We start from the raw sequence: 13699 nt of genomic DNA on the forward strand, positions 1-13699 counted from the left end.
GAGGGGCTGATCAGTGACTGAAAAGCATTGTGAGCTGTACCTGGTTACTGTAGTCTGGCGTCCTCCACGTCTGTGTAATGGCTGTTCTCCTGGAAGAAAAAGGGAAGCAGAAACAGGAGATCACCACGTGCCCATCCTGCCTTACCTGAGCCACCGTGCTGTGTCACATGCAGAGATCAGCTGATTCCACGGTGGGCAGTCACCCCAGCACGTTGTGTGATTCCATGCTTGGTGCTGAGGTCTGGCTTATGCTGAACCTCAAAGAGACTGGGAGGAAATTAAGCCCACCTTCCTGTAGTGGAGTGAAATCAGGTGTCTGATCTGTGCTGCTCCAGAGCCAGACCTCCAGTGGGAAAGCTGCCTGTCCCTGGGGAAGGTTTTAAGCCCAGGGTGTAAGCTGCAAGTGGTGAGCACTGATCTCTATGTGAGCAACTGGACAGACCCCTGACTTTCACATGGCCAACTAACCTGAGAATTAAGTAGCCACAGCATTCATACAAAGGAGGCTTCACCATGTGTGTGTGCACAGCCTTGCCTTGTTTTAGTACTGTGAGAAGTTTATCTGGGACCTGGGAATGGCCACACCTGTAAGCACAGACCTTGCAGTCCCAGGAACTGCACAGAGATGCTCAGGGGAAGCTGATTTGAAATGGCAAATAGGGAACACAAGGACTGCTGGTGAACAGAGACACTGCACCAGTCTGCGGCGCAGCTCGTCCTCCAGGTTAACACTCAGGATATTCACCACTCCAAAGGCTGCGATGGCAGTGCAGTGTGCGCTGAACTGCTCCCCATATGAGAGTGGATTGGAAAATAAGGCATGTGAAAGTTGCCCTCCTGGAGCCATTCTGCAATATGGCATCATTAAACGAATTAGGGGCTCAGCAGTAGTCTTTTTATTTCCCAGACAGAAAATGAACAGATGGAAATGGAGCCAAGAGATGTCTGCAGGTGATTATAGGTGATCTAGATGGAAAGCAAGACAGCACAGCCCCAACCTGGTTAGCAGAGGGCACTGGAGGAAGGAAATAGCCTTGTGCAATTAGGGAATTCAAGTGGGTGTTTGCAGGGCCCCTGTGGGGGTCAAACTCTGAAGGCTGCAATGCATGAACAAGGAACAGCTGGAGACTGCACCCAAAAGAGCTGTGGATGGCGATTCCCAAGATGGGAAGCCTGGAGGCTTGTGAGTTCTGGCAGCAGAACAAAGGTTCCTTCTTTGTCTGCAGAGCTGCAGTTACAAAGCAGGTGTAGTGCCCTGGAAACAGGCTCTTCAGGAATACCCAGTCAGGTGGCACGTGCTCTGGGCAAAGGAAGGGCTCAAATGCATGGGGATTTGCCTTAAGGCAGGCGATGAGTCAGATGAGAGCACCTGGCTGAGGATCAGGAGACAGAACAACTTATGTGACATGGTGGTTGGCACCTGGTGCAGCCCGTGTGATACAAAACCTACTGAGGATGGCTGGAGGAAACCTGCTGGCTGCAGGCACTTGTACTCTTCATGGACCCGACCAACCTGCTGCCTTCTGGAAAGTCAACAGGGCTGGGGGCAAGCAACCCCACAGACTGCTGGTGAACATCAAGAAAGCTTTCCTGATGCAGCTGATTGACAAGGGGTCAGCCTGATGTGACCCATGAACAAGGCAGATCCAGACAACAGTGTGAAGGTGGGAAGAAGTCTGTGCTGCAGTGGCAGTAAGACAGTGAAGTTGAATTTCCTGAGAGAAATGACTATGACAAACAGCAGAATTGGACTTAAGGGAGCAGATTTGGGGTCTGTTGGGCAGAAGCTCACAGGAGACCTTTCTGTCGGCTCACAGAGCATAGAGGAGTTGGTCTGCCTTCAAAATCACCTGCCTCAAAGCGTGGGAACAGCCCGTCCTGCTGTGTGGTTGGGCAGACATGGCATGAGACCAGCAAGAATGTACAGCAAGGGCCAAACCAAGCTTCTTCCTACAGAAAGAATGGGACCCAGACGTGAAAGCAAGGCTGGGCCACTCAGGAAGAATACAGAGCCATCGCTCCAGCTGAGCTAACAGTGTTAGGAAAGCCAAAAGCCAGCAGAAGTTGGAACTGGTGAGGGATGCAAAGGGCAAGAAGAGCTTCTGTAGGTATGCCAGCAGTAAAAGGAAAGCTAAGGAAAAATTAAGCCCTTTCTTCAGTGAAGAAAGGGACCCAATGACCTGGTGACAAAGCTGATGGAAAAGGCCAAGGTGCTCCAAGGGTTGTTTTTGTTCCTAGTTAACTTGTTAGGTCTGTCTTGTGCCCTCCCAGACCCCTGAGCCCAGTGGCAGTCTGTAAGCTGATGGCTGTGAGCCAGAGACACGGGATGAAGGACTCACTCACCAGGAAATGGAAAGGCTTCAGAACTGCTCAGTGCTCAAAGGTCAGGAGCAAAATGTAAAGGATGGCAATTGTGATTTGCCTTGCGGTGCTTAAGAAAACACCCCTGCAGACAAGTTCCACACATTAACCTGCTTCACGCTGAGCACATCTGAGCCTGTCTGAAGTTGGCAGTAAAACATTTCTGAACTCAGTGCTGCTTTTAAACCTGAAAATAACAGAAAATAGAAGTGATAGGGCCTGAAACAGTGCACTTGTTCACCCATCCCTGATAATCTCTTCTTGAAGGAGATGGAGAGGGACTTTTTACAAAGTTATGTAGTGACAGGATAAGAGGTAATGGTTTTCAACTGGAAAAGAGTAGATTTAGATTAGATACAAGGAAAAAAGTGTTCATGATGAGGGTGGTGAGGTGCTGGCACAGGATGCTCAGAGAAGCTATTGATGCTCCATCAGGACCAGGCTGGATAGATGGGCAGCCTGATCTGGTGAGAGATGTCCCTGCCCACAGCAGGGGGTTGGAGCTGGATGATCTTAAAGCCTCTTTCAACCTATGCCAATCTGTCATTCTATGATTCTTAAATCCTTTCCAGCAGATACCTATCCAATCTGTGTTCCTGTCCCGTGAATGGCAGAGAAGTCCATATTTTCTGTTGACAATCTGCGTGCTCCTTTATCATCACCACCATCAGTGAGTTATCTCCTAATTTCTACCACCTGTTTCCCTTGATATAAACCTGGCCTTCCCTATCCTAACTGATATAGAGAAGGAGGCCAGCTTTTGCCTTTCTTCCTTCTAGCAGTCTCTTATGATATCTCCCCTTAATCATCTCAGATTTAGACATGGTCACAGATAACATCTATGAGGCCCCAGAAACTGAAACAACTAAAAGACCCCATTCAGATCCCTCATCCAGTGGGGTAAAGTGGAAGAGTGAAAACAGCCAGCCAGTGTCCTAAGGTTTTTGGCCAGAGGTAGAATGAAATTCTACATGACCAGCCCAGTGATGATGGGGTGAGGCAGAAGAAAGGGACGGTGAGCTCCATCCTCACTTCTGGTGCCACCAGTGCTGTGTACTGGGAAAGGCTCACAAAAATCTGCTCCCTCGGTTCACCAGTCCTTATTCAGGGCAGGACTAAAGCTGATATGCACAGAAGAAACCCACACTCAGAGGAAACTGCTGCCCTTGCTATGGTTGCTCAGCATCACAGAGTGGCCTGCTGAGACTTCAAAACCACATTTCAGCCTTTTGGTGTCCATTGGACAAAAGGGCATTGCAAATGCATGCTGTTAAGAAAGTGCAGACAACACAACATGGTCTGTCTTTAACATATGTTTCCATTCATCTGAGATCCACTTCCTTTGGAGCAAAGCAACTTAATTAAACCATTAATGAAATGTTTTGAAATCAAAGATAAAAGTAGTTTGGATTTCAGAACACAGCAGTGTTTCTGCAGCATTTATGAGGTCACAGCTTTTGCAAGCCGCAGAACAGCTAGGAAGAACAAGCTGTGAACAGTCATGGGATTAAACACAACAATTTCCTTCTGGGAGGAGAAAACTGTTGTCCTGGAGAGTTTAATAAGTTCTGGTAAAACTGTGGTCCCTTGCTGAATCCACTTGGCTGGAGGGACACGACAGCCAGCCTCTCTTACCAGTTCATCTTCACACTCATCCCGTGCAAGGCCCTCCTCCTCTCCCTCATCCCCATTCAGCGGCTCCTCCGTGTTGACCTCTGCCTCTGACGCTGTGTCTTCCTGCGAGACTTCACTTTTGCTGCCATCCACCTTCTTCCGTACCTCTGTGAGAGCAAGAGCCAAGGCATCGGGATCAGGAGGTGATGGCTGCAGCCTGATCAGATTAATCCACAGGGCCCCAGGACTGTGTAAATAATGGATTTGAGGGTTTCTTCTGCAATGGGAAGTTTTGCTAGTTTTGAAGGAGCTTCTAAAAAGCAGCAGAACTGCCCCCCCCTTCTGCATCCCTCTGAGTGTGGGAGGCAGAAGTAACCCAAACAATAAGGCAAACGGAGCAAAATCAAACTGTGCTGCAGGAGAGAAAAAATCTCCCATTCCATAGTTGGAGGGGATTGGGTGTGTGATTTTGGCAGCCCCTAATAATTGGCAGCACAGAATGTTTTTTTCACCACTTATTTTGTAGAGATGCTTCAACACCATCTGGTACTTCTGTGCTGTTTTCTGCTTCTTCTGAACACTGAGAGGAACAAATCGGTGTTTCCACTGACCTGTGGACTGTTTCTGCTCCTCAGCAATCTGCTCCAGCCGGCCCAGCAGAGCGTCAATGTTGGATTTGATCTGTGTCAGCTCAGTTTTGATTGTTTGAAGCTCGCTGCACTTCACTTGGAAGGAAAGGACAGAGAGGTGTCAGCCAACATGGGCTGAAATGGGAGCACAGCCTTTGTTAAGAGCTGCAATGAGCTCTCCTGCGCTGGGGCCTCTCACAGAATCATAGAATCATTAAGGTTGGAAACAACCTCTAAGGTCTTCTAGTCCAACCCCAGTCCATCCCCACCAGGAACACTGACCATGGCCCTCAGTGCCATATCAAACCTCTTCTTGAACACCTCCAGACTTGTGCTACAGACCCCTCACAGCTCCTCTCTGGTCACACTCCATAACCTCAATGTCTTTCTTGTAGTGAGGAGCTATCTTAGTTTCAGTTGGGACAGAGTTGTTTTTCTCCACAGTGTCTGGAATGATGCTGTGTTTTGGTTTTAGGAGAAAAACAATGTTGATACTGCATCCAGCTGTTGCTGAGCAGCTCTGTACAGAGCCAAGGACATTCCAGTTTTCTCTGCTTCTCCTACTGTCCTATCAATGAGGGAGGGCATGAGGAGCTGGGAGGAGATAGAAACAGGACAGCTGATTTCAACTAGCCAAAGGGATATCCCATGCCATACACCATCCTGCATGGGGCAGGACGTGGCACTTGGAAGTGCCATCACTCCCATTGTGGCACTGGTGGGGATCGAAGGGTAAGCCCTTGTGCTTACACCTTCTCCTGCCTCATCTGCAGCTCGTGGGCTTCTGAAAAGCCCTCCCTATGTTGCTGGTTGCAGGTGTTCTGGGGTTGCACGCACACACTCACACTTCAGCTTGGCTGAGCTGTTGGCAATGGCAGCTGATCTAGCAAAGAGCTTGACGGGGAGCGTTGCCTTCACACGCCGGACGAGGGGGATGGTGACCCGCGGCCGCTTCACTGGAACCACCCTGGGCACCGGAGACACCCGGCCCCGGTACTCAAAAAGCCTGTGGGGACATAGAGGAAGCAGGAGCTAAAGCATCACAGCCCAGGATGTGGCAGGTCAGACCACTGGGTGCTGCTGCCAGGACCCACGACTGCCCCTCACAGCTCACAGAAAAGCTCCTTTGGCTGTGGCCTCCCCAGCTCACCTGTCGTAGAAGTCGTCTCTGTAATAGTCGTAGTCGAAGTCATAGCCGCTGCAGGAAGAAGCAGGGTGACACAGGTTAATTACTGCTGACGAAGTATTCCTACAGCCACCACCCACCCCACCTTCACGGTCCTGGGTCTTCACGGGGTCGGTGCAGCACACAGGGGGTGATGTTGGGTGAAGCTGGGGCTGCCTGAGGGAGAAGCAAGAAGTGCAGATGGGTTAACATCTACAGAGCGGGGCTGGGAGCAACTGTCCACACATGCACTGTGAGGATGCCCATGTTCCAAACAGAGACCAAGTCCCAGGGGCAGCCCTCCAGCACCAGCACAACTGGCAGAAGAGCTCCATGCATGGCTGAGGGGCTGTGTCTGTACTGCACTGGTTTAACTGCTCCCAGGGCACTGCTGACATCCCTCCCTCCTGCACTTTATATGCTGGGACTGTGCCCACATCAATAGGACACAGCCCTACCTGCCCTGCTGCTGCCTTGCTACAATTCATGTTGTATACAATTGGTAGGGAAGAAGTCACAAAGAAGGCGTTATTTATTCATTTAACATCTTTGCTACTGAAGATGTTTTAAGTTCCCTTCTCCCAGGAAGACCCTCCCTACATACATCCTGTGTGCTGCTGCCTGCATTACTACTGGTTGCATGGAAAGCTGTGCTGCTGTGAAGAAAGACAATGCAGCCCTTGAAAGCAACAGGTGTATAGTGAAAACATAAAGTACTAATAGGAACAGGAGATGATGATAGGAAGAAGGTAGGGTGAGCACTCAGGTATGTAGCTCAGGAGTAAATATGGTGTCCTGCATTGTAAGGAAGGAGTGACACAAAGGATGGATGGCTGGCCACGGTGTCTGCTAGACAGCATGGTTCAACCTTAACCCAAGGCATCTGTGCTGGCACTGACCATCCCACCTTGCACTTTGGTTTGCCACCCTCCCCTTCTGACCTGGCTTGAAGACACCACACCTGCTGGCCTCACAGCAGCCTCCCATCCAAAACCCTGCATGGTCTGTATTTATTCTCTGTTATGCTTTTTGCAGCCGAAAGGCAAAGGTAATTCCTACCGCATCAGCTCTTGCTGGAATATAACCAGCCTGTTCGTATGGAAAGAGGAGATGTATTTTTTTCAAGACCAGTAACTTTATTTCCATTTGGCCCAGGGATGAAACCTGAAAATAAAGCAAATCTCCAAGAACAACTGCTGCCCTCAGCTCTCCAATCTATTTTGATCACTAGGCATGTTTGACTCCAATTCTGTTTGAATCCAATAAACACAGAATAGAATCAAAATAAGATGTCATTTGAAAGGAAAATTGAAGGAGGATGTTGCTATGCTGTCAGACTCCCACGCTACCTTTCTTTTTCTTTCTTTAGCTGCAACTTAAATGAAATTGCTACAATCCTGTGACATTCGTCAAACCCAACAGGCTCAGGTGAAATGCTCCTGGCCAACTCCAGCAAGGACACCAATGTTCCCTGTATCCATGGGCAGGAGAGGACAGTGGGGACCTTTCCATGCAGCCCAAGGACTCTGGTTGGGAAGAATCAGGACCATCTCTTGTTGGGTAGATCATCAGGGATCAGAGATCATAAGGCAACTTGAGACTGATGAGCAACTCGAAGCCTGGGGGGCATTTGGCATGACTCAGAAACACTCTCATTGCTTTCTTCTCACCTGTATCATGTGTGAGGTGCTGGATCTGAGCTGGCTTTTCCTCCAGACCTCTGCTCCCCACCAGCAGACCCATGGGCTCAGAGCAGGGTTTGCTCGCAGCATACCCCATGTGCAGGATGTGAGGTCCAGGGCCACCTACTAATTTTTGTGGGTGGAAAGCCAGGATGAGGGGAATCATCCTACTCTGACCCCAAATATTCTTTAAGTAATTTCCAAAAGGAAGTAGATGCTTATTTATCCTGGAGAGCTGGTTCTGACTTCCCCCAAAAAACAATGGGATGTGTCTTGTTTAACTTCAGCCAGCAGGAATGCAAACACATCCCAACGCATCCAAGCAAGAGGCAATTCCAGGCCATGGCTCATCACAGCCAAAAGCAGACATCTGAAATGATGTCAAACGAACGGCACTGATGGAAGTGGGTTTTTTTGTTCAAATGCAGTGAACACAAAGGGAGTCCAGACAACCAGACCCCATGAAAGCCCCGACAGAGTGGAGGGCTGAATGTGTGTGAGAAGAGTCTGACTCCGATTCATTGCGGTGAGGGATGGCAAACACTCTGACCTCAGCTTCTTTCATCACCTGGAAACCACGACACAGCTCTCCAGGAAGGCAGAAGACTCAAAAAAGGGTTTATTTCTCAAGTCTGAACCCTGCTGTAACACACCATCCAGGTCATGGCCGGTTCTGCAGGAGGCTGTGGGAGGAGGGAGGCAGTGTTGGATGCTCTTACCAGCAGCCTTGGAAGTCAGGCATGGAGCAAAGGGCAGCTCTTCTGACATGAGAATAGAAAAATGCCAGTGGAAAGTCTTAGCTTCAGTGATTTATCTGAAATGTGCACACCCGATAATTTCCCTGCACTTAGGATAAACTTTCCTGCGGTGGATGAATCATTACTCAGTGACCTGACAGGGCTTCCTTTATGTACATGAATAATTTTTGCTGTTTTTCAATCAGTTGGTGACACTGTGCCCTTTAAAACGAAAGCAGGGACAATCAGAGAGAGAGGCAGCAGAAGCCTGTAAGGCCATGTCAAGCAGCACGACTCCTGTTGCATTCCTTCTGCACTGCTATTCTCGAGCAATTAAATAACGTTTAGTAGCAACTCACAAAGGTGCAGAACCCACGCGTTTCTAATTGAAGGGCAATTGTTTTTAGGTGCTGAATTTACATTACATTCGAGGTGCCATTTCTGAGCATGTACCTGAATAGCAAACATGAAGCTGAGTGGCCATGCTTTTAATCACCTGGGCTGACTGTCACAGGCAACAGGTTGCACTCAGCTCACATCCTTCTATGAACAACTGCACAACCTTAATTAGTGCAGCAGTAGAAATAATATCTACTGGAAAGCTACTTGGAAAATCTGGCCGTGATTAAACAGAGAGCTTTTAAAGCCTTGCACAGCTGGTGTGAGGTTCTTTCCTCCTGCAACTAGCTGGGAAGATAGGAGAGAAATGCTGGAAGGGAGCCCAGCACTTCTGAGACACTGGGGGATGCAGAAAGGCTGCACAAATCCTTGCCAGTGCTGGACCCCAAGGGTATCGTTGTTGACCTCTGTTTCTCTGCCCTGTGCTGGCAAATCTGGCACCGAGGGGCACAGGGTGTCACTGCTCTGCTGGTTGGAGGTGGTGTGACTGCAGCTTTTGGGCTGCAATGGGTACAGTAAGGGATGTGGATGCCAGCTGGGCTGAAGGACACTGTCCAGCTGTATCCACAAGCTGCGGAAATGTCAGTGGGGGTCTGTGCCCATCATGCTGTGTGGCCCCTGAAGGACTTAGATTGTCCCAAGGCTGCCTGTCCTTTTAGCAGCAACATCACTGGGAAGGGCAGAGGTCTATGGTCAGTACAGCTCTGTCTGCTCCACGGCCCTGCAGCATGTCCCAGGGCAGAGCCATCTGCTCCTCACAGCCTGCAGCACTGACCAGCCAGGTCCCAGTATGCGAGGAGCACCAACCCAAAAGCCCAAAATACCCCAGGAAATCCTCTCTGGACATGAAGATATGGAAGGATCAGGGCAGAACAGTGATGGGAGCAAGGTTTTATACCAACTGGCTGTCTGGCTTTTGTAAAGCCACCTCCAAAAACTGATGATGGTGTGAACCTGGGGTTATGTTCTACCTTCTGGAGGTAGATGGGAGGATACCTCCCAAGGGATTTCAATTAAACAACCAAACGTACCCTGGGGCTGATGGATCACATAAGACTGTCAAGATTTTTGCTTCCTTTATGTCCAAAATGAGACATCCTTTGTCTTGCCTTCTCTAATACTCGCCTCTCTCATGCAGAGATGGCTAGGCAAAGTAAAACCCAACCACTGAAAAAGTAATCTTGTGTGTTTAACACAGCATTTCTATAAATTATTGTGCTGTGATTCTTCAAGCCTAAGATTCAGAACAATTTACAATGATTAGGAAATGCTACAACCACAGCTCACTGCAAACCTGAGTTCCTGGATTTCCACGAGACAGCGTAAGCACTGCTAGTCCAGATGGCAAAGTTTAAATCTGTCACCAATCTGGGATGAAATACTGCTGAAGCTCAGAGCAGTCTCTGGCCCATATTTTAGCACATCCATATCTGTGGGAGGAAGCAAATATCTCTCTCTTCAGCTACATGGCAGCCTGGAAGGCTGAAACACCGATCATTTCAACAGAGGATTAGTGGTCAAGGCAGAGATGAAGAGTAAATGCTGACAAAGAAATGCTCTATCACATAATATATGGAATGAATTGATTTGCATTATGGCACCATGCAAGTTGTATGTGTACAACTACATAGAAGGATTTGTGTCATCTACATTTCCATACAGCAGTGGAGATGATGCACAGATGTACTTTTTCTCCCTGCAAAACCAGAAGGCCAAATTGTGGCTAAGAGCCAAGATGGCTTAAATCTACACTAAGACCTTTGGAGCAATGTAAAAGCAGTTTGCTCCCCTGGTGCAACCTGAGGCTGTTCCCTCTCGTCCTATTGCTGTTACCTGGGAGCAGAAGCTGACCCCCACTTTGCCACAACCTCCTTTCAGGGAGTTGGAGTGATGAGGTCTCCCCGGGGCCTCCTCTTCTCCAGACTTTACAATCCCTCAGCTGCTCCCCATAACACAGGGGGACCATCACCTCCTGCTCTTGCTGGCTGCACTATTTCTGACACAAACCAGGATGCTGTTGGCCTTCTTGGTCACCTGGGCACACTGCTGGCTCATGTTCAGCCAGCTGTCAGCTAACACCCTCAGATCCTTTTCCTCTGCACAGCTTTCCAGTCACTCTGCCCTAAGCCTGTAGCACTGCACGGGGTTGTTGTGACCACAGTGCAGGACTCAGCACTTGGCCGGATTGAACTTCATCAAATTGGCCTCAACCCATCCATCAGCCTGTCCAGATCCCTCTGTAGGGCCTTTATACCCCCAGGCTGATTGACACTTCTCCCCACCTTGGTGCCATCTGCAAACTTACTGAAAGTGCACTCAATTCACACATCCAAATCATCAATAAAGATACTGAACAACACAGGCACCAATACCAACCCCTGGGGAACCACTGGTCACCAGCAGGATGTAACTCTGTTCACTAGCACTCTGTGGGCCTAGCAATCCAGACAGTATTTTACCCAGCAAAGAGTGTAATCACCCAAGCCGTGGACTGCCAACTTCTCCAAAAGACAGTGGGAGACAGTGACAAAAGGATCTGCTGCAGTCTAGGCAGACTACATGCACAGCCCTTCCCTCATCCACCAGGCAGGATACCTGGTCACAGAAGGAGATCAGGTTGGTCAAACAGGACCTGCCTTTTGTGAACTCATGCTGCCTGGGACTGATGATCCCCCAGTTGTCCTGCACACATGTGATCTCACTCAAGATCTCACTCTATTCTATAACCTTACCTGGCTCTATGGTCAGGCTGACGGGCCTGTAGTTCCCGGATCCTCCTTACAACCCTTCTTACAGCTGAGTGCCACATGAGCAACTCTCCAGTCATCTGGGACCTCCCCAGTTGACCAGGACTGCTAACAGATGGCAGAAAGAAGCTTGGCAATCACCTCTGCCAGCTCCCTCAGCACCCTTAGGTGGATCCCATCTGGCCTCATGGACTTGTGATAGTCCAAGTGGAGCAGCAGGTCTATGCAGGTGATGCTCCCTTTCCCAACATTACCCTCCTGGTTTTAGCTGGGGGAGACAGAAGACAACTGAGCCAACCTAAGCTTAGTTGGACAACCACCATCTGCCCAGTGTCGCCCCAGTCACCCTGAAAGCCTACCACAAGCTCCTTGGGGATGCTGGGCCCAGGTGCAGAAGGGAGATGTGTCCCTTTCAGCTGCAATTCAAGATTCTCTTTTGCTTCTCATGATTCTCTTTCATTGCAACATTCACCTGTAACACCGGTACTAACCTTATTCTTGCCTTCTCAACATCACACTTTCTAAATACTGACTTAGTGCCCTAGTCTTCATGTGAATGCAATCAGTCAAATGCATAAATAAAACACATTTTGGGATCTTGCTATTTGTTTTTGGGTTCTTAAACCTCTTAAGCTTTTCCCACACTCCCACAGCTCCAGACCATCCGTGGTCATGAGAATCATGATGAAGTCTCTAGAGTTGGCAAGAATGGCACTGAAGACTCACTCTGACATCTGTAACACCTTACATCTCCCATAGACCTACCCTATGTCCCACTCATCCCTCTGCTCGGTGTCCTCTTCACTGCTCGGAAGCACTGGCTCCCTTGGGACTTCCCCTGACCAGCTATCTCCGAGGTCACCTCCAATTACTGATCTGATGACATCCTACACTGTCTGTGGGTCAGGCCATGCCCAGGTGGAGCCTCACAACAGCACAGGCCTTGGCCAGCCCTGTGTCTGCCACTGATTGATCCCTTAAGCCCAGCCCTGAGTGGTGTTGCAAGAGTCAGGCTCAGGAAAGGCCATGGGAGGAGAAAGCCTGACAAGACAGAGGGAAATACCAACCCAGAGAGCTTGGGCCAGGAGGTTCATGGTGACCTACCTGTATAACGTGGAGGCTGCTCTCTTCAGCCCTTTAGGTCTGTTAGGTTTAGGTTCCCCAGCCATGTTGATATCTGCAACAAACAAAGCCACAACATTACCTTGTGTGCCCATGAGAGCTGTACCAACCACACAGTGAGGCAAAGCCCCACTGCACTCTGCTGGGATAGACCTGCTGTACTCCTGCCTTCCTTCTGCTGGTCCCTGCTGGACCTTCAGAGGAAAGCAAATGCTTTCTCTTGCTCTACACAGATACAAAACACTCATTTTCAAAGCCAGTGCCTCTGGACACATTCAAACCCGTGTACACAAATTCAGGGCAGGCTTCCCAGGGGAGCACAGTGCTGTTATGATAAGGCACAGAATACAGAAAACTGCCAGTAGTTCCAATTTATTCCTTGCTCGTTCTGGAATAAAAATGAGTGTTAAGCACAAGCCACAAGTTGCTTTGAACTGGGATGCATTAAAAGGTTCATGAGGTGGAGGGGCATGCACCCAATTGATCTCTCAGGCACATCTTTGATGAAGGGCAGGGAGAATGAACTGCTCTGATCTGTGGAGGAAATTTCTCTCCCCAGTCTCACTGCCAAACATGTTTTTGACGTGGGAACAAAGTGATAGAGCCAATTAAATGGAGACTGCCAGGAGCCTGGCAAGCCAGAGCCAAGAGTGACCATAAGTCTGTCTAAATGCTTCTGGACACTGTAAATCATGGAATCTTTTGAGTTGGAAGGGACTTTAAAAGATCATCTGGTCTAACTCCCATGCAATGAACAATGACATCTGCATCTTGAACAGGCTGCTCAGAGCCCCCAGTCTGACCCTGAATGTCTCCAGGGATGGGCCATCCAGCACCTCTCTGGGCAGCGGCAGCCAGGGCCAGTGCCTATCTTTTTCCTTATATCCAATCTAGATCTTCCCTCTTTTAGTCAGAAATCCTCTCATCTTGTCCAATCACAACAGCCTGAGGCTGGAGGTTTCTTCTGGCAGGGATAGAAAAGGACAACTGCAGCCATCTGGGGTGTGTGTTACCATCTTGCTTCTGGAGCTGGAAACGAATTGCAGTTATTTGCATAACAGCTGTACCTCCCTTTACCTGCCAGGCACAAGACTTGTGCTCAACATCACGTGCATGCCCTAGAAATGAGTTCCTTGCAAGCAAAGTGCCCACCACCCACTGTGGCCATGCTGTGTGCTGCTATACTGGCAGCTCTCCAGTTCTCCTGCTGTGAACTCATTTTAATGTCAGGGTGCATCTTGCA

The 13699-nt window shown here is 49.2% G+C and overlaps 1 protein-coding gene across 4 annotated transcripts in view; it reads right to left on the reverse strand.

Moving 5' to 3' along the window:
* The window catches only part of RALY (RALY heterogeneous nuclear ribonucleoprotein), a 93771-nt gene that overhangs the window by 1816 nt on the left and 78256 nt on the right, over window positions 1-13699 (reverse strand). For all 4 annotated transcript variants that reach the window (XM_015881353.2, XM_015881356.2, XM_015881354.2 and 1 more), the window contains 6 exons: window positions 12439-12511; window positions 5755-5802; window positions 5450-5610; window positions 4587-4700; window positions 3997-4142; window positions 41-89 (listed from right to left, as the gene is read on the reverse strand). In XM_015881353.2, the coding sequence (XP_015736839.1) occupies window positions 45-89; window positions 3997-4142; window positions 4587-4700; window positions 5450-5610; window positions 5755-5802; window positions 12439-12511 (587 nt within the window). In that variant the 3' untranslated portion in view covers window positions 41-44. The remainder of the gene's footprint in view (window positions 1-40; window positions 90-3996; window positions 4143-4586; window positions 4701-5449; window positions 5611-5754; window positions 5803-12438; window positions 12512-13699) is intronic.

The sequence above is a fragment of the Coturnix japonica genome, chromosome 20 (genome assembly GCF_001577835.2).
Source record: "Coturnix japonica isolate 7356 chromosome 20, Coturnix japonica 2.1, whole genome shotgun sequence".
NCBI classification, from domain to species: Eukaryota; Metazoa; Chordata; class Aves; order Galliformes; family Phasianidae; genus Coturnix; species Coturnix japonica.